General features: G+C 55.9%; 5 protein-coding genes across 5 annotated transcripts; 1 reads left to right on the top strand and 4 right to left on the bottom strand.

Annotated features, from left to right (window-relative positions):
• Nucleotides 1–323: 323 nt before the first annotated feature.
• On the bottom strand, nt 324–2,091 carry ColSpa_00005 (AMSH-like protease sst2; the record flags this gene model as incomplete). Its single annotated transcript, XM_049266217.1, has 3 exons — nt 324–507; nt 558–1,897; nt 1,954–2,091. The coding sequence occupies 3 exons, from the start codon at nt 2,089–2,091 to the stop codon at nt 324–326; spliced, it is 1,662 nt and encodes a 553-aa protein (XP_049122174.1).
• Nucleotides 2,092–3,774: 1,683 nt separating this feature from the next.
• On the top strand, nt 3,775–4,458 carry ColSpa_00004 (uncharacterized protein; the record flags this gene model as incomplete). The annotated part of the gene is made up of 2 exons (XM_049266216.1): nt 3,775–3,796; nt 3,881–4,458. 2 exons carry the CDS (start codon nt 3,775–3,777, stop codon nt 4,456–4,458), a joined length of 600 nt encoding a protein of 199 aa, XP_049122173.1.
• A 239-nt stretch (nt 4,459–4,697) lies between these two features.
• ColSpa_00003 (prefoldin subunit 6) lies at nt 4,698–5,236 on the bottom strand (the record flags this gene model as incomplete). Its single annotated transcript, XM_049266215.1, has 4 exons — nt 4,698–4,815; nt 4,875–4,999; nt 5,050–5,120; nt 5,176–5,236. The coding sequence occupies 4 exons, from the start codon at nt 5,234–5,236 to the stop codon at nt 4,698–4,700; spliced, it is 375 nt and encodes a 124-aa protein (XP_049122172.1).
• A 3,427-nt stretch (nt 5,237–8,663) lies between these two features.
• Nucleotides 8,664–10,435, bottom strand: ColSpa_00002 (nucleolar protein 56; the record flags this gene model as incomplete). Its single annotated transcript, XM_049266214.1, has 3 exons — nt 8,664–8,900; nt 8,969–10,091; nt 10,266–10,435. 3 exons carry the CDS (start codon nt 10,433–10,435, stop codon nt 8,664–8,666), a joined length of 1,530 nt encoding a protein of 509 aa, XP_049122171.1.
• A 1,389-nt stretch (nt 10,436–11,824) lies between these two features.
• Nucleotides 11,825–13,260, bottom strand: ColSpa_00001 (sphingosine N-acyltransferase-like protein fum17; the record flags this gene model as incomplete). The annotated part of the gene is made up of 2 exons (XM_049266213.1): nt 11,825–12,310; nt 12,370–13,260. 2 exons carry the CDS (start codon nt 13,258–13,260, stop codon nt 11,825–11,827), a joined length of 1,377 nt encoding a protein of 458 aa, XP_049122170.1.
• Between the last annotated feature and the right edge of the window lie 3,353 nt (nt 13,261–16,613).

Genomic DNA, 16,613 nt, shown 5'->3' with positions numbered 1-16,613 from the left:
ACGAGTGCGTAGATAGATTTTCAGCCGTGCCTTCGTAAGGTCCTCCTTGCGTGCAAAGTTTCTCGGATCCCCGACATTTATTCGTCCGTACTAGGTAAGACACTCATCAACGAGCATCTCCCAAACCTGCAGCATCCGTCCGTTGAACGCCCTCGCCATGCAACAAGCAAAATCACGGCTCAATCCTCATTCTTGAGCTACAGATCCTCATGAACCTCGTCCTGTTCAACCTCATCATTGGCGCATAGCCCATAAGTCATGGCGGCCAATCCCGTCTTCAAGCGCGACCTGCGCCTCTGCCGCCGTTGTACCTCTTCCAGCTACTACCGGTTTGGCCGCAGATCCTTCACATAAAAGTCGAGCTTGTCGGAGTGGTAGACGTGACCGGGAGGGTTCTGCGCCTTCGTGTAGAGATTGTCGATGGAGTGTTGGTGGAACGTTTCCGACTTTGTGCACTGCAGAATGTGAGTAAGTCCGGGAGGGTTTGTGAGGCGGAAGATTCCATATCTGCACGTCTGTTAGCTGAATCCATTCGACGAACAATACACGTTACATACGAGGGCTGGTGCCGCGGAGAGCAAACGATGGCAATACTCTCCGGCATCATGACCTGGTACCCGGCCTGGGTGTGAAGGTCGCGTGAACTCATGAAGCAAGTCTGCGTGGGGTGCGTGTGAATCCATCCGACCATTAAAAGATCCTCGTTGATGCAGTAGTCCAGCATCGAAGACTCATTCTCGGTCTCGCAAGTATCAGGGGTGCTCTTCTGCTCTGGAATAAGGAGGCAGCTAATGAACAGCGCATTGTTAACGGGCCGGCCACAGAGAATGCCGCACATTTCCAGACCCTTGCGGGTGTTGTCCGAAGCGATGCTGAGGAACCTGTCCCTGAGCTGCGTCGGGAGGAACACAGGTCGGATGGGGTCACCATTCTCAAGGTAGGCTGCAGGACGGAAAGTAAGACGCTCCTTTGCCGAAGGCGCGACAACCTCTTCCTTGGCCGGCAACTCGGGGACGTCCTGTTGCGCCGTGCCGGTTGATATTGACTCGTAAGAAGGCAAAGGTTCCTTGCCAGGTCGCATCGGGGGCGCTGCATCAAGTTCCTGCCGTAGTGTCGTGACCTCCTCTTTCGGTGGCTTCGGAGGCTGGGGTGGCTGTGGTGTGTATGCGCGCTGCGGTTCCAACGGGGTCGCCTCCCATTCCAGCGCTCTCGGTCTTGAAATGGACGGGTAGTTGTACGAGTAGCTGGGCGGCGGTCTCGGCGGCGGTACTGGACTTTGGTAGCTAGGCGCCTGCGAGTGTCTGAAACTGCCGTCATCTCGTCCTCCGTCTGTGCCGTCGAGTCGTCGTCGCGTTGCTTCGATCTGCTTCCTTATCTCGTCGTCCTCCGTCGCTGCTGTTGTTGGGCTGCCAAAATGCTCCCAATCCTCCCAGCGGCCACCCTTCCGACGCTCTTGCTCCTCTTCTTCGGTGACACCGGCCTGTCGCGTTGCTCTTCTCGCAGCATCTCGTCGTTTGAAGTCCCGCTGTGCCAGGGACACGGCTAGCTCCTGGTTGTCGGCGGCGTCCAGGATCTTTGCATTGCCAGATAAGGTGGGGTCGCGGGCGGCGAACTCGTCATAGCTCGAGGGCCTCTTTACGGCTTCGTCATCTTCCTTTCTCTTGGTCACATTCATCAACTTCCACTCATTGTAGTCGCGGTCAATTTGCGGCTTCAGCTCTTCCAACAGCCCAAACACCTCCTTCTGCTGGCGGTTGAAGAGTGGCTTCGTGAGAGCCTTATTCTCGGGAAGTTTGGCGTCGGGGTGTGTTTTGAGGTGTTGTAGTACGAGAATCGAGTGTCGCCATAGCATCTGGTACGCCTTTCGAATGTCGCGATCTTGGAGCGCAAACGTGGCCTGGGTCGCATGTCAACGGTTGCCGCGAATGGATCAGAAAGGAACTGCACACAAACCTCTTGAAACAAGGTATCGGCGGAGCGCGCCCAATACTTGAAAGGGATCGTCGTCCTAAACTCGAAGTCCTCCGCTGCGTTGGTGATCTCCTTGATACTCATGGGCCGCGCAGGCCGCGGACTTGGAGGTCCATTCATCTTTGGGGGAGTTCTGGCGTGTCGGAAGCTCTCTGATGGGCGGTTCGTGGTGGTTCAAGACTCAGTTACGGTCGTAGTTGGTGACGTCCACCGTTTAGGTTGACGTTCGCATGTTTCCCAAGTTCCGGAGGCCCAAAGTGGCAGCCTTGAGGTGGCAGATGCTCGTTCATTCGGTCAAGACGTCTTGCGGGTTTCGTCCCAGGGACCGTATGACGAAGCGCTAGACCAGCCACGGGTGGCTGAAGCACCCCGCCATGGCACCTGGGGACCGACCGGGAGACCGACAAGGTCCGCAAACATGGAGGGGCAGGCGCAGAGCTCGGACCTCGTTGCTGCAAGAGCACGTGACACCAGTCTGGCTTAGTCTTATCTAAGCCTTTTCCTTATGTCATCAAGGTGAGGGATGAAGTCGAGACCGGCTGGACAAAAACATCCCAAGCATTCCAAGGTAAACAAAGGTGAACGAAGGTCTGGGCTCTGAGCTGTCATCCGACGGGAGGATCCGGGCCAATGTATCGACTCCACTTTCGGAATGTCACAGAGGATCAATGGGCATGAAGACTTCCTTACTCTATACTTAGGTAGCATCTAATTGTCGTTGCCACGGCGGAAAAATTTCAATCCATCAGTCGGCGCCTCATCGGGGCGCCTAGAGCAAAACGTCACCTCGCCCGTATTTCCGTTCGATCTACGAGAGGCCCATCTCGTTTTCCCGGACGACGTCTCCAGGGGATGTGCTCGCCTCACTCAAACGTCGGGAAATGTCGGGACCAGTGTAATTTTCGCAAATGATGCTCCCAACCACTGCCAGCAGCAATCCCAAAGCAACCAAGCAACCGCAGGCGCCTAGACGGACCGGGGAGTCCGTCCGTCCAACCTCCGTTCCTGGTTTCATCGCACTGATCCTCTTGCGGCTCGAGTCTCGACATGGCATCATGCTTGGGTGCTTCCACCGCCTGCTTGAACCGGATCAGATGTTTCCTGACGTGCATGCTCTTCTTGCTCCCAGTTGAGTCGCACACTGCGTGTTGGGCCCCCACGCTTCCGCTGGTTGCCGGCGAGCGGAACACCAATTTAGACCCTATTATCTCAGGGCGGTCTGGAGAATTGTCGTGTTTTTTCCAACCAGCCCGTGTCTCAAGCTGATGGCGTGGCGGTGCCGGATCGTCAGGTCATCAGCCTTCACATCTTGCCATGCCTGCAAAATCTGACGGCGAGGTGGCTTAATATTTTTGTGGGAATGTGGAGGTGCGATACTACCTCGTGCTTCAAGTGAACCTATTCCAGCTTTCTCCTGTGTAGTGACAACGGGCGGACGGGACTACCGCCGGGCATCTCCCACGAAGACATGGGTACCGGGTACGGAGTACAAACTAGTTACGGGGATTATTCTGAGGACCTTGCCATGTGTTCGTCTGGGCATGGCAGATTCAGGGATGGTCAACATCGCGTCCCGCATGGCTGGGCCATCCTGGAAGAATCCCCCGATGAGGCCACAAGGCTACAATCCCATTGAGGTTAAAGGAAAGCTTTTCCGCTGCTGTTGATGTCGATGTCCCTATACTCACGCTGTCATCAATTTATACTCAACGTACAATCTGTGTCAATTCCATTGAGATTCCTGGTGTCTAATCAACATCAACAAGCATACCACCAAGCACTCCAAGCTCTCACATCATCACCATGTCTTCCGCCGTTTGCAAAAGTGAGTTTGTCATTTCGAGGCACAACCATTCAACAACTGACCGCCGGATAGAAAGCATTGACAGCACCATGTCACACTTCACAGTCAGCATGGGCAAGGCATCCGTCCAGAACACCGTCTCCCTCTGGACAACCCTCTCCCAATGCTACAATGAGATTGCCCAGAGCTTCAACATCCAAGACCCCGAAGGCATCCTCACCACTTCAGACAGCATCTCCAAGGTTGTCCATGCGACCTTTGACCACGACGAGCACGGCCTGATCGAGCAGAACTCGTCCTCCATGGCCAACCACCTCGACGATACCACCAAGGCTCACATGCTCGCTCAAGCCATCGCCGGCATGGTTGCCTTCTTCCAGAAGCTCGCCTCGCACCATCTTGGCCCCGTCACGCAGGTCAGTTTCGACCGTGAGGTTCACCACTTCGCCGAGTGCGAGCTGCGCTCCGCCATGATCCGCAATATCGAGGAGAGCCGCCTCTTCGGCCGCTGCTACACCAAGAGCCAGATCGCCGACCTCATCATGAGCGTCGTCGAGGGCAAGGTGAACGACGCCGAGTTCACATCCGAGGACGAATACCAGAACGCCATCGGTTGGGCGACAGAGCTGCCTGCGCGCAACATGGGCTTGCCGTGGGGATTCTCCATCATGGCTCTGAACTGAAGGGGGGGGGTTGGGATCGGGCACGTATTATGACCGGGCTTTGCGATGAAACTGGGTAATTCGATGTGGTGAGGGCATTCACCATCGGGAAATTGGCGCATTAGCATGGCGTTTTTGGAAGGAATATCGGAGCATTGCTGGGTATAACTCATAGTCCTAGTAGTTTCGTTATTGTAACACCACTCTGGCCAGATCTCATTTTGTTTTGCTTTCCCCCATTGTCGTGACTGTCGCTGTGATCATGCCTGCTTCGCCTGACCCGCCGCAGCCTGCGCGCTGGTCTGAAGCTGGATGATGTCGCCCTTCTTCTTCTCAAGCTTGCCCTGAACGTCCTTGATCTGGTCCTCATGTCTCTCACTGTTGACGAATTAGTACTCCAATAACCGATAGAAGAGAGCGAGGAGATATGCACTCACATCTCCTTGGTGATGAAGTCCAGACGGCCCTTTACCGTGCTCTCGGCCTCTATCTTGTCCTGCTTCAGCAACACAGGGCCGACGAGTTTGTAGATCTGCTCGCCATCCTTGAGCTTATCGAATTCCTTACAGCTCATTAGTTGTCTGGATATTAGACTGCTGATCTAGAACTCACTTCTTTCACGCCAAGGTTCTCCTGCTTTTGTGCCTCGAGTTTTTGCCGCGACTGGACGGTGTTCTGGAGTTCTGTCGATGTGTCAGTGACGGTTTGAGTGAGTGTAATGCAGGTGGTCCAAAGTACCTTGTTGCAACGCAGTGTATTCCTCCGAAAGCTTTTGCAGCTTGGCCTGGATCTCGGCCATGGTAGAGTGAGTATGAAGGGTTCAGTAAGAATCCGAAGTGAGAAAACCCAGAATTCGAAGTCCTAGCTGAGTAAACGGCGGTAAGAATCCTGAAGTCCGGCTCAGCGATTGAGATCTGAGACGTTGCTATGAGTCAGGCGTTCCCAGATGTCAAGGTTCTTTGGGATTAATCGTTTGTTTCGACTTTTGGAGAGGTGGTGATCTGGAGGAGGATACTTGGTACATCGACTCAGCGTTCATTGCTGCGGTGGTGACAGACTGTCGGAATACTGTTTAAATGAATTGAAACCACCCACTTTGCGGATAAGCAGGTATCGGGAAAAGCGAATCTAGAACCAGTGGAGGGGACATTTTGAAGCGAAAGGTTCTTCAATATTCTGTATGTTTCATTCATGTATGTCAAATTTGCTTTTGAATATTATAAATTCATACTGACAGTTAGCAAAGGTGAGCGCAAATATCGCACCACCCATCAGATTCCAGCTTTTTGGTATTTGCTAATAATGCATAAGCACCCTGATTGCACTTAGTAAGGCATATCCTAATAAGCATCACAAGTCCCCCACCCCCACCACTTCAAGGCACCTCGATTGGCGCAGTGTCCATCACGAACTGCCCAGGCAACGTCACAGAATCCACGCCCGCAACCGCCTCTTCAAGGCCCCCAACCCGTCCAACTTCCCAACCTCTCAACCGTCTGCGCCAACAAACGACGCCATCCTCGGGATCTCGTTGTCTATTCTGTCTTCCAACGTTCGTTCCGAAACGAATTACCCGACCGCCGACGACAACGAGCAAACGACGACAGCGGAAGCGAGCTTTCCCCGCTCTTTGCATCTTATCACGAACTCCCTTCTCCTCCTCGCCGGAAAACCAGCTAGAACGAGACTACAACCCCAGAAAAAACACAGCCACGATGTCGGGAATCACCGACTTCCTCGGCCGTGCCATCAGCACGGTCAAGCAGGCCATCGACGCCGATAACGCCGCCGAATACGAAAAGGCCTTTCAACTATACACAAAGTCGCTCGAGCTCTTCGTCCTGGCTGTCAAGTGGGAGAAGAACTCCAAGTCCAAGGAGCTCATCCGCCAGAAGACGGCCGAGTATATGGACCGCGCCGAGAAGCTAAAGACGTATCTAAACGAGGCCGAGGCCAAAAAGAGCGGCGGAGGGGGCGGCGGCGGCGGAAACAAACCCGGCGCCATGAGCGTCAATGGCGGCGGCAAGGGCAAGGCGAACGACGACGTTGACGAGGACAACAAGAAGCTGCGCAACGCTCTCAGCGGCGCCATCCTGCAGGAGCGGCCCAACGTGCGGTGGGACGACGTCGCCGGTCTTGAAGGTGCCAAGGATACGCTGAAGGAGGCCGTCGTGTTGCCCATCAAGTTTCCGTCGCTTTTCCAGGGCAAGCGCCAGGCGTGGAAGGGTATCCTGCTGTACGGCCCCCAGGAACGGGTAAGAGTTATCTGGCCAAGGCGGTCGCGACGGAGGCGAACAGCACGTTCTTCAGTGTCAGCAGTTCCGACCTGGTGAGCAAGTGGATGGGAGAGAGTGAAAGGTCAGTCAATCGTGGACACAAGATATGACAGTATGCTGATTTTACGATAATAGGCTCGTCAAGGCGCTTTTCAGCATGGCGAGAGAAAACAAGCCCTCGGTTCTCTTCATCGACGAGATCGACGCCCTCTGCGGCCCTCGCGGCGAAGGCGAGTCCGAGGCCTCGAGACGTATCAAGACGGAGCTTCTGGTGCAGATGGACGGTGTCGGAAACGACAGCAAGGGCATTTTGGTCCTCGGCGCGACGAACATCCCCTGGCAGCTCGATGCCGCCATCCGCAGACGTTTCCAGCGCCGCGTACACATTGGTCTGCCCGACGTCAATGGCCGCGCGCGCATGTTTAAGCTCGCCATCGGGGACACGGAAACAAACCTGCAGCAGGACGATTACCGGGTCCTGGCCGAGATGTCGGAGGGATTCTCTGGTAGTGATATCTCCAACGTGGTGCAGCAAGCATTGATGGGCCCCGTGCGCAAGATTATCCAGGCCACACACTTCAAGCCAGTACGTGACCCGCCAATGGCTCCTTTTCCCCTTCATGACGGGTTCGCTTCTGCGTAACATGAAATTTCTTACTGACTCACTCTAGGTCATGCACGACGGCGTCAAGAAACTGACACCTTGCTCGCCTGGCGATCCGGACGCCAAGGAGATGACGTACCACGATGTCGACTCGGAGGAGCTCATGGCGCCCACCCTCGAGCTCAAGGACTTCAAGCAGGCCCTCAGGGACTCGCATCCCACCGTATCCGAGGACGACGCGGCGAAGCAAATAGAGTGGACAAACGAATTTGGTAGCGAGGGCGCATGAGCTGAACTACCGAAGCCTGCGTTGAACAGCACAGTGTTACGAGTTCTGGAGACGAGACCACGTGTCCAACAGGCACGAGACAAGGCAAGCAAGAACAGACGACGGCAGATGATGAGGCACTGGGAAAGTTGTGTGGAAAGGATGGGTGTGTTTTTAACCTAAATCTTTGATTCTCGGTTTGTTGCGACGAGAGAGAGTGGAAAGAAACGAGACTATTTGGGACGATCAAATAAGGTTGTGTGTCCGAGAGAGAGTTGGCGGCGTCCTCTGGCGTTTGAAACGGCCGGCATTGGGTGGGGAAATATCACGTCGTTTTGTTCCTCATGTTCGTTTTACTATTCTACTGCATTGCAACCTCGTTTATTTTCTACTTTCAGTAAAGCGTATAATACAAAAAGTTGCAACAACCGTGGAGTGGCTTCTTTTTCCTGCTTGAGAGAGGAATCTAGGAACGTCCACAGGAGGGAATCGTCTGAATAGGCAGGGGTTTTTTTTGGTTTCTTTTTACCTTGGAGCGGAACGTTATGAACGCTAACATGTAACTCAAACCATCTCAAAAGCGGCCACTCATCCCATGGTCAAATTATATGAAGCAGAGACACTGTTCCGATAAGAATCACAACACATGCTGCTCGCCTTGTCGACATCAGCCCCTACCACCGGCTCTACCATACTACCGCGCAAAGACATACTGCACAATCACTCGACCACGCGAGGATAAAGGGGACACAAACGCAGGTTTGGGTATGGGTGGTTGTTCTTCAACTTGTACATACACACATGGGATATGATGATGCATTAACATTTTTGCAGCCCAAACTCCGATAAGCCCGGTTTCATTTCCCCATAAAAACTCCCAGACAGCAAGAAAACGAAGAAGAAAAAAAAGATGGGAAAAAAAAGACAAGACATCCTAGAACAGACAAGAGGGAGCCCGATGCCAGAGACCCGCCGTGTGCCGCCGACCTACGCAGTAGACATGGAAAAATGGGAAGATTTTGGAACAGAAGCCTTGGTCAGACAAGAGCGAAGGGCGGTGTTGGGGAGGGCCCTCCGTTTACTCGTCCTTGGACTTCTTCTTCTTCTTCTTCTTTTCCCCGTCGGCCTTTTCGGGCTCGGCGGCGCCGACCTCGGAATCGCGCTTGCGCTTCTTCTCCTTGTCCTTCTTGTCCTTCTTCTCCTTCTTGTCCTTGGACTTTTCCTTCTTCTCCTTCTTGACCTCGGGAGCGACGGCGTCGACCATCTCGGCGTCGTCGAGCGTGATGTCGCCCTCGACCTGCTCCAGAACGGAGGCCTTGGAAAGTTTGTTAGTTTTGTTTCGTCCGTAGCACACAAAGTAAACAGGGGACACAAAAGACATACCATGACGTCGGCGTTCTTAGCGGGCTTCTTGCCAGTGGCGTAGAACTCGAGACGGTCCTCGACCTGCTGGCGCAGGGCCTCACCGAACTTGGTGGTGGGGTTCTCGGTGTAGTTGTCGATGCGGGAGGCGATGGAGCACTTGTTGGCCAGGTAGCGGGAGATACGACCCTTGTTCTTGACGGCGGCCTTGCCGATGAAGCTGGAGTGGTAGATGAGACCGTACTTAGGGGTGTTGCTCTTGGTCTTGAGGGCGCGGAAGAGAGCCTTCTCGGCGCCCAGAATCTGCAGCGTCGAGGCCGGGTACTTTGACAGGTTGGTCAGGGAGCCGGCGTGGGAGATGAGCTTGGCGGCGACGGGGGTGCCGATGAGGGTCTGCAGGTTGGGCGCAACAATAGACATCTTCTTGTCGAGGTAGTTGGCGGTGGAGCGACGGGCCTCGGCCTGCGCGACGACGGCCTCGGCGAAGCCCTTGACGATCTCAAGGTCGGCGGGCATGATGGTCAGGCCCATGGACACCTTGGCAGCGTCGATGATAGCCTGGGCCTTCTCGCCGTCCTCCTCGACGATGGCGGCAATGTCGTGGAGGCGGTCGTCGGTGAGGGTGGCCTTGTCGCCAATGGCGAGCACCAGCTTGGCGTAGGTCAGGTTGTCCGAGACAATCTTGACAAGCTCGGGGAAGTGCCAGCCGTACCACTCGCGGACGCGCATGAAGAACTGGTTGACGCCCTTGTCCTGGAACTCGACGGTGGCACTGGCCTGGATGACGTGGTTGTCGTTCTTGGTGGTGCTGAACTTCACCTTGGCACGGGAGTAGGAGTGGCCCAAACCCAGACCGGCGGCGGTCGAGTCGCCCGTCTGCAGGCCCTTGAGGAGGCGGTCGGCGTGCAGGCGGACGCCGCGGAGGAGGTCGCCGGCGACCTCGGAGGTCTCTGAGGTTTCGCAGTCAACGCCGGGGAAGGTGGACTTGATCACGGAGGCCAGGTTCTTCTCGGCCACGGCGACGGTGATTTTGCTCTTCTTGCCGCTCGTCTGGGGGAGGTTGAGCTCGAGGACCGACTTGAGGTGGTCCGACATGAGACCCTCGGAGATGTGGTTGATCTCATCCAGAGCCTGCTTTCCGGTACTATGAGAGAGTGTATGTTAGCCTTTGTGCTTCTTCCCATCTTGCATGCCATCTTCTCCACCAGTTCCCCCCCTCCTCATTCAATCCTCCAGACGCGCTTTTGGGAAGCCGTCGCGCACCTGCCACCATCACGGCCACCACCGGCACAATCATTCGCGGAACGGGTAGGCCTACTCAAAGGGGGTGAAGTTGACGAGCTTCACCATCTTGCCGAAGCGGGCGAGGTCAGCAATGGACTCCTGAGCCTCCTTCTGGCGCAGGCCAATGCTGTCGGGCTGGTGCTCGATGTGGAACACACCGTAGCCCATGGGGGCCTCGTAGAGGAGGTAGTTGATCGCGGCCATTTTGAAAGTCGGCTTCTTGTCTCGGACTGGGGAGAAGGGGTCTGTTCCGACAATCAAGCCTCGCGCGGGTGGTTTTGGTGGGCTGGGGGGGTTTCGAGGGTGTCTCGAGACGGCAGAGCGAAAAAATGTCAAAAGTTCGAGTGTTCGGATTTTTTTTCTTCAATTTTTCCTCTCCCCCCACTGGTGTCAATTGGAAATTTTTCTGGAGCTCCAAAAGCTGACGCTCGGGCCAGCTCCTCCTCGCTCTGGCTGTGTGTGGGAGGTGGAAGGGTCACGTGAGTGGGACTCGGCCTGGAGCGAGGCCGGCTGCCGATGGTGGGGCAGACGGGGGCGTGTGGCGCGCCGAGTGGCTGATGGTCTTCTTTGCAACTAGGCTCAGCCCAGCTGTATGCGGCAGCGGATACAAGCTATTGATGCCTCGAGATCTCCCTACTGCGACACCCGGCAGTAGACACGGTTGAGAACATTTTAGACTGTCATGAGCGTATGATGTTTCGATCTAGAGGGTCGTTCGTTGTCGCTGGCCTGGGGACGTCGGCGTTGACTGCGCCCAGGCCGGTCCTCACTGAGCGTGTAAGTAAGCAAATCTTGCTACAACTCAAGCATGAAGGCCATTGAATGGGTAAAACTGTTTTGAATAAATATTTGATACAATAGAACCCGATAAATTTAATTCTTGGTATACCAGAATTTGTTGTGGTGACATTATGATTTTCAAGATTCTTTAAACGTTTCTTTTAGAATGAACCACCGCAGCTCACTTTTCATGACAAGTTCGCTTCACGCCCCAAGGCACTCACCCCATGGGCCCAGGATTGTACATTAATCCATCCGAAGATATCAATAATCGTCGATTTCTTACTCGCTGGGCCTCAATATGACACTCAAAGCCACCAGCTTATGGTAAGATTTTGGCATCGCTGCGAGTACAACACAACCATTGGGCTCCGACCTATTAAAACAAACTACGTCGGCAAGGTCGGCGACCGCGGATCCTGTCATGCAACAGACCGAATCATTTGACACTGTGGTAGGCCGCATGCCCCCGGAACCTCCGACGATTTGAACAGGTCGTTAAACCGGACGCGGCATTCTTTGTCCCGTCGCTCCCGGCATCTGGCGGATAGACCCAGCCGCTCAGAAACCTAACGTCCAATGACATCATGATCTCAAGGCCGGCCTCATGGTCAATTGCACAACGGCGCACAGTCGCACGATGAGAGTTTCACGTGAAAGGAAGCCAGATCAGTCTTCAGCGTGTTCATGGTCATTACACATTAGGCATTATTAGATATACTACATATACAATGTCCGACGCCAACGAGCCCAAGGCCAGGCCGGGCTAGTAAACAAATAGGTTGGACTATTGGCAATTTCTCAACCACCTTTTTACGCGGCGCGTCGGCTCCGGGTCCGTGATGCAACACTGCCGCCAGCCGCCTTGGTAACGCCGTTCGCAACGGCCTGCGCGGTCTTCGCGGCCTCCCCGCTCACAATCGGCGCAGCGTCAACCTTGGACACCTGGTCGATTGTCTCCATGGGCTCCGCCTCGGACTCCTCCGCCTCGGAGCGGTCATCCTGCTTGACGTCGTGGAAGACGAAGCGGTACCCGATGCGGACAAGGAAAAACAGCCAGAAGAGGTTGAGGGACTGCAGGAGGCCGAGAAGAGTGAAGGTGATGACCTTAGCGATCCAGCACTTGTACTGCTCCGTCTCCCAGTTCAGCTCGTAGGGGCCGACAGTGGAGAACTCGGTGAGGATGGACCAAAGGATCTTAAGGTTGATGACGTGGCGGAGGTAGATCCAGGAGGCTAGGGAAACGCAGTACCACGGCCCGGTGATGGGGTTGTCGACGTAGTTGAGGGATTTGGACATCTGTTGAAGGGGAATTAGCCTCAGTCTCGGTAGAAATGCGTGTCGTTCGGCTAACTTACAGCCATGAAGAAGTCACTGATATCGTGGGTCAGGTAGACGGCAATGCCCATGTAGGTGAAGTGAAAGCGGTAGCTCAGGCCAATGAGCGACAGGGTCACAATGTGGTGCGCGACGAGCTCGTAGTAGTCCTTACGAGGCTTCTCGAGACCGAGGAGCATGACCAGCGCCTGCTGCGCCCAGTAGGCGGCCTCGAACAAGTAGTAGAACTTGACGACGGCCTCGTGGGTCTTGTGCGGGAACGACTCGTACATGCCCGTGGTGTTGAAGTACCACACGGGGGTGCGGCTCATGACGTAAATGCCAAAGGGGCCGAGGATGCCAAAGTAGATGGCCGTGTAGGCCTGCTCCATGAAGCGAAGCTGCTTGCCGCGGGAGCGGATGCCGTAGAACTTGGCCAGCGGGCGGAGGAGTTCCAGCATGATAAACTCGCGCGTGAAGGACAGGACAGTGGCATAGAAGCAGACGAAGGCAATGTCCCAAAGCCCCTTGCCGTACTGCGCGGGCGCATCGCTGTCAGCGGCAGCGCCGGCGGCGGCATCAAGACCCTGCTGGGGGATCTTGTAGGAAAGGAAGATGAAGTGGTGGATGACGTTGGACTCGGTCGGGTTGACGGCGTAGAGGGAGAGGAAGGCGAGGATGAGGACTAGCGGGGTGGTCCAGGTGTGCTTGACGGCGATGTGCTTGCAGCGGCGGAGGATGACACGAGCGCGGCTGCGCTTGGAGAGCATGTCGAGCTGGTCCTGCTTGGAGGACTGACGCGACGAGGGATCGTGGGTGTGACCGTGGCCTCGCACGCTCGACTTTCTGCGTCGGCGTGTCGCGATCTGGTCCTTGCCAGTAGAGGCCGGGACAGCGGAGGACTGAGCCATGGGGGACTCGGGGGCGGTCATTGATGCGGCGGATGCGGCGGCAGGCACGAAATGCCTTGTTGATGAGGCCCGACAAGAAAAAAAGGGGGGTTGCGTGAGGATGTTGTTGGGAGGCAACGAAGCGGAAGACGATGGTCGCGTGCGTCTATCGCGATGGGATTGATATGGAACACAGACACGGACAAGAGTCGGTCAAGACCTGTCGAGCATGGGGTGGGAAAAGGAAAGGAAAGGAGAGAAAAACCGACGGGCGTTTGGATCTTTAGGAGGAGTAGTTTAAAGAGGCGGTCGTCGGGGGTTTTTTCTTGTGAACCAATTTCCCCCCCCCGGTGGCTTGAACACCAGCGTCGAGGGCGGGAATTAGAGTGGGTAGTATCAGTGATCAATTTCCAAGCCAAACATGGGGGCCGCGATTCGCACCCGTAGCGAGGAGTGACAGTGAGACGAGCGGGCGAATCGCGTCGACGGACAATACGCGGGTGACCTCGTGCTGGCGTTGGACTTTGCCGTTTTCTGTGTTTTTGGGCTGCCCCGCCCTGTAGGGATCTTTCGGGCTTGTCCAGAGTGGGCAGCGATTAAATTGTGCCTTTATGGGGGGCTCCTGTGCGACGGGAGGGCCGCCGCCAACAACCAGTTGCTGGGGAAGGCAGATTTTTTTCTGATTAGAGGACGATCTTCTCTGAGAATAAGCACACTCGCTAACCGACAGCCCTTTTTTTTCCTTTCCTTTTTTCTTTCTTTTTTTTGCCGCAGGCCTAGGCCTCTCATTGATGCAACATTTCCATGCTTGCAACTCTGCCGTTGTGGGACGTGTTTAGGAAGTTTAGGAGAGAGCCATCGGAGACTCGCTGGAAACGACTCCCCGACCCACTGTCGCGGCATGGCATAAGGTAGCCCTGAACCTACCTTACTGCACGACAATCGACCCTTTGACTCGATCGCTCGATCGTGCCTCTACTGTGTAACCATGAAGCGAGGCCCCAAAGACGGAGGACCTCAATTGGAGCCATGGTTGGCGTCTTCATGGTGTCCTGCTGGTTAATTGCCATTCAAACCATTGCAAGACCCCTAAACAAATCGGGGTCCATGATCAGAGTCTGCTCGGACTCTCAACATTTTTTCCATCCCATGTCACCGCACTTGGGTCCGTCCCATGACGCTGCAGGCGGTCTGTCACCGTCCCCGAAGTCCCGTTGGCCGCAAACCCCAGCCCACCCCAGCCCACCTCAGAACGCGGAAGTGCCGGTGCTCAACGGCCAGACATGTGCCTCCACATGCAATAATCCAGAGGTACGTGGTTGCCATGTGCTTTCCTTACGTAAGGCTACTCGCTTGCAAAAACGACACCGTACCGAATGCGAGTAAGTACCTAAGTATCGTCTTGACCTTGCCAGCCTTACCTAAGCACAAGCCACTCAAAGACGGGGAGACAGGGGAGACGGGAGGTAGCCAACCTACCCTCGCAAGTATCTCTGCATTGCAATTGCGCCGGCTTGGTACCTTTTTCGTCCGCTGCCGATCACCCGCCCGCGCCACGCGTAACCCTGCTTGCCAGGCCAGTTCCAGCTGTGCCATCCGCCCACCCAGCACCAGCCGCGGCGGGACAACTGTAGGTAGGTAAATCGCCCCGGGGCTGACGACAACTCGCGCCTCATCGAGCTCCAAGCTCCAGTAACAGCACGCAGCCATGCGGCGCATCCCAGCGTTCGAGACGCGCAGATCCATACAGCGGCACTGCTCACAGAGAAAGAGAGGGGGAGGGGCAGTGTTGTACCTCGCATGTAATTGTTTGCGGCTGTCCATTCGTCCACCGCAGGGCTATCCATTTTCCAAGTTCCTGGAGCTGTATTACCGCCTTAGCCTGCTTTGCATTACCTTACATCGACTGAACTTGAGCAAAACAAAACTGCACACACCTCGGCTTCCTCGTTGGCAATAAGAGCCGTCATCCTTCCTCCAGCTGGCCTGCGTTGCTCTCTCATTCTGCATCTCTCCCTCGTTGTGACCTCTTGGCATTGCGGAACTCACCCGTATGCATCTCCCACGCACGACGACCATCGTCACATCTGTAGTAGTCCTCTTGACCACAGTTTTCCTGGCGCGCACCTACACGAACCTCTTCACACGTCTGCCAATCCCTTTCTTCAAGTCCAACTTCACAGATACAGACACCATGGGTGGCGGTCCAGGTCAAGGCTTCCGGTCGGTGGCCTACTTTGTCAATTGGTACGTCACAGCTCTGCCATGTTCGAAGCCCCGGTCAAAACGACCCAGCTAACAAACATCGTCTGCAGGGCAATCTACGCCCGCAAGCATCGTCCCCAGGACCTGCCCGTCGAAAACCTCACACACATCCTATACGCCTTCGCCAACGTCCGCGCCGACTCTGGCGAGGTCCACCTCACGGATGGCTGGGCCGACACCGACATCCACTGGGAGGGCGACAGCTGGAATGACTCCGGCACGAACCTCTACGGCTGCATGAAGCAGCTCAACCTCCTCAAGCGCCGTAACCGCAACCTCAAGATCCTGTTGTCGGTCGGCGGCTGGACCTACTCGTCCAACTTCAAGGGCCCCGCGAGCACGCCCCAGGGTCGCGAAACCTTTGCGCGCAGCTGTGTTGACCTCATCAAGAACCTCGGCTTTGATGGGTACGTTGGCCTCCAATCATGTCACCTGCTCCTCTTGCGATAGGATACTAACAGAACCAGCATCGACATCGACTGGGAGTACCCCCAAACACCCGAAGAAGCCTCCGACTTCGTCGCCCTCCTGCAGGCCGTCCGCTCCGCCATGGACCAGTACGCCTCGACCCTGCCGGAGTGGTACCACTTCGAGCTCACCGTCGCCTGCCCCGCCGGCGCGCAGAACTACCAGAAGCTCAACCTGCCCGCCATGGACGCCCTGCTCGACTTCTGGAACCTAATGGCCTACGACTACGCCGGCTCGTGGGACAGCCTCGCCGGCCATCAGGCAAACCTACAGCCGTGCCAGAGGAACCCGAACTCGACGCCCTTCAGTACCGCCGCCGCGCTGGCGCACTACACCTCCCACGGCGTGGCGCCCGACAAGATCGTGCTGGCATGCCGCTCTACGGTCGCGCCTTTGAGAACACGGACGGGCCCGGCACGCCGTTCTCAGGGGTCGGCGAGGGGAGCTGGGAGAACGGCGTGTTCGACTACAAGGCGCTGCCGCTGCCGGGGTCGCAGGAGTACCATGATGAGGAGTCGGGGGCGAGTTACTCGTACGACGCTGGGCAGAGGAAGATGGTGTCATACGACACGGTGCACATGGCGCGAAAGAAGGCAGAGTACATTAGGGGATGGGGTCTTGGAGGGGCCATGTGGTGGGAGAGCAGTGCTGACAAGCCGGGA

Source organism: Colletotrichum spaethianum, assembly GCF_022836535.1.
Source record: "Colletotrichum spaethianum MAFF 239500 DNA, contig01, whole genome shotgun sequence".
Lineage (NCBI taxonomy): Eukaryota > Fungi > Ascomycota > Sordariomycetes > Glomerellales > Glomerellaceae > Colletotrichum > Colletotrichum spaethianum.
The sequence above is the reverse complement of the archived record's forward strand: the minus strand, read 5'-3'. Positions and strand labels throughout refer to the sequence as shown.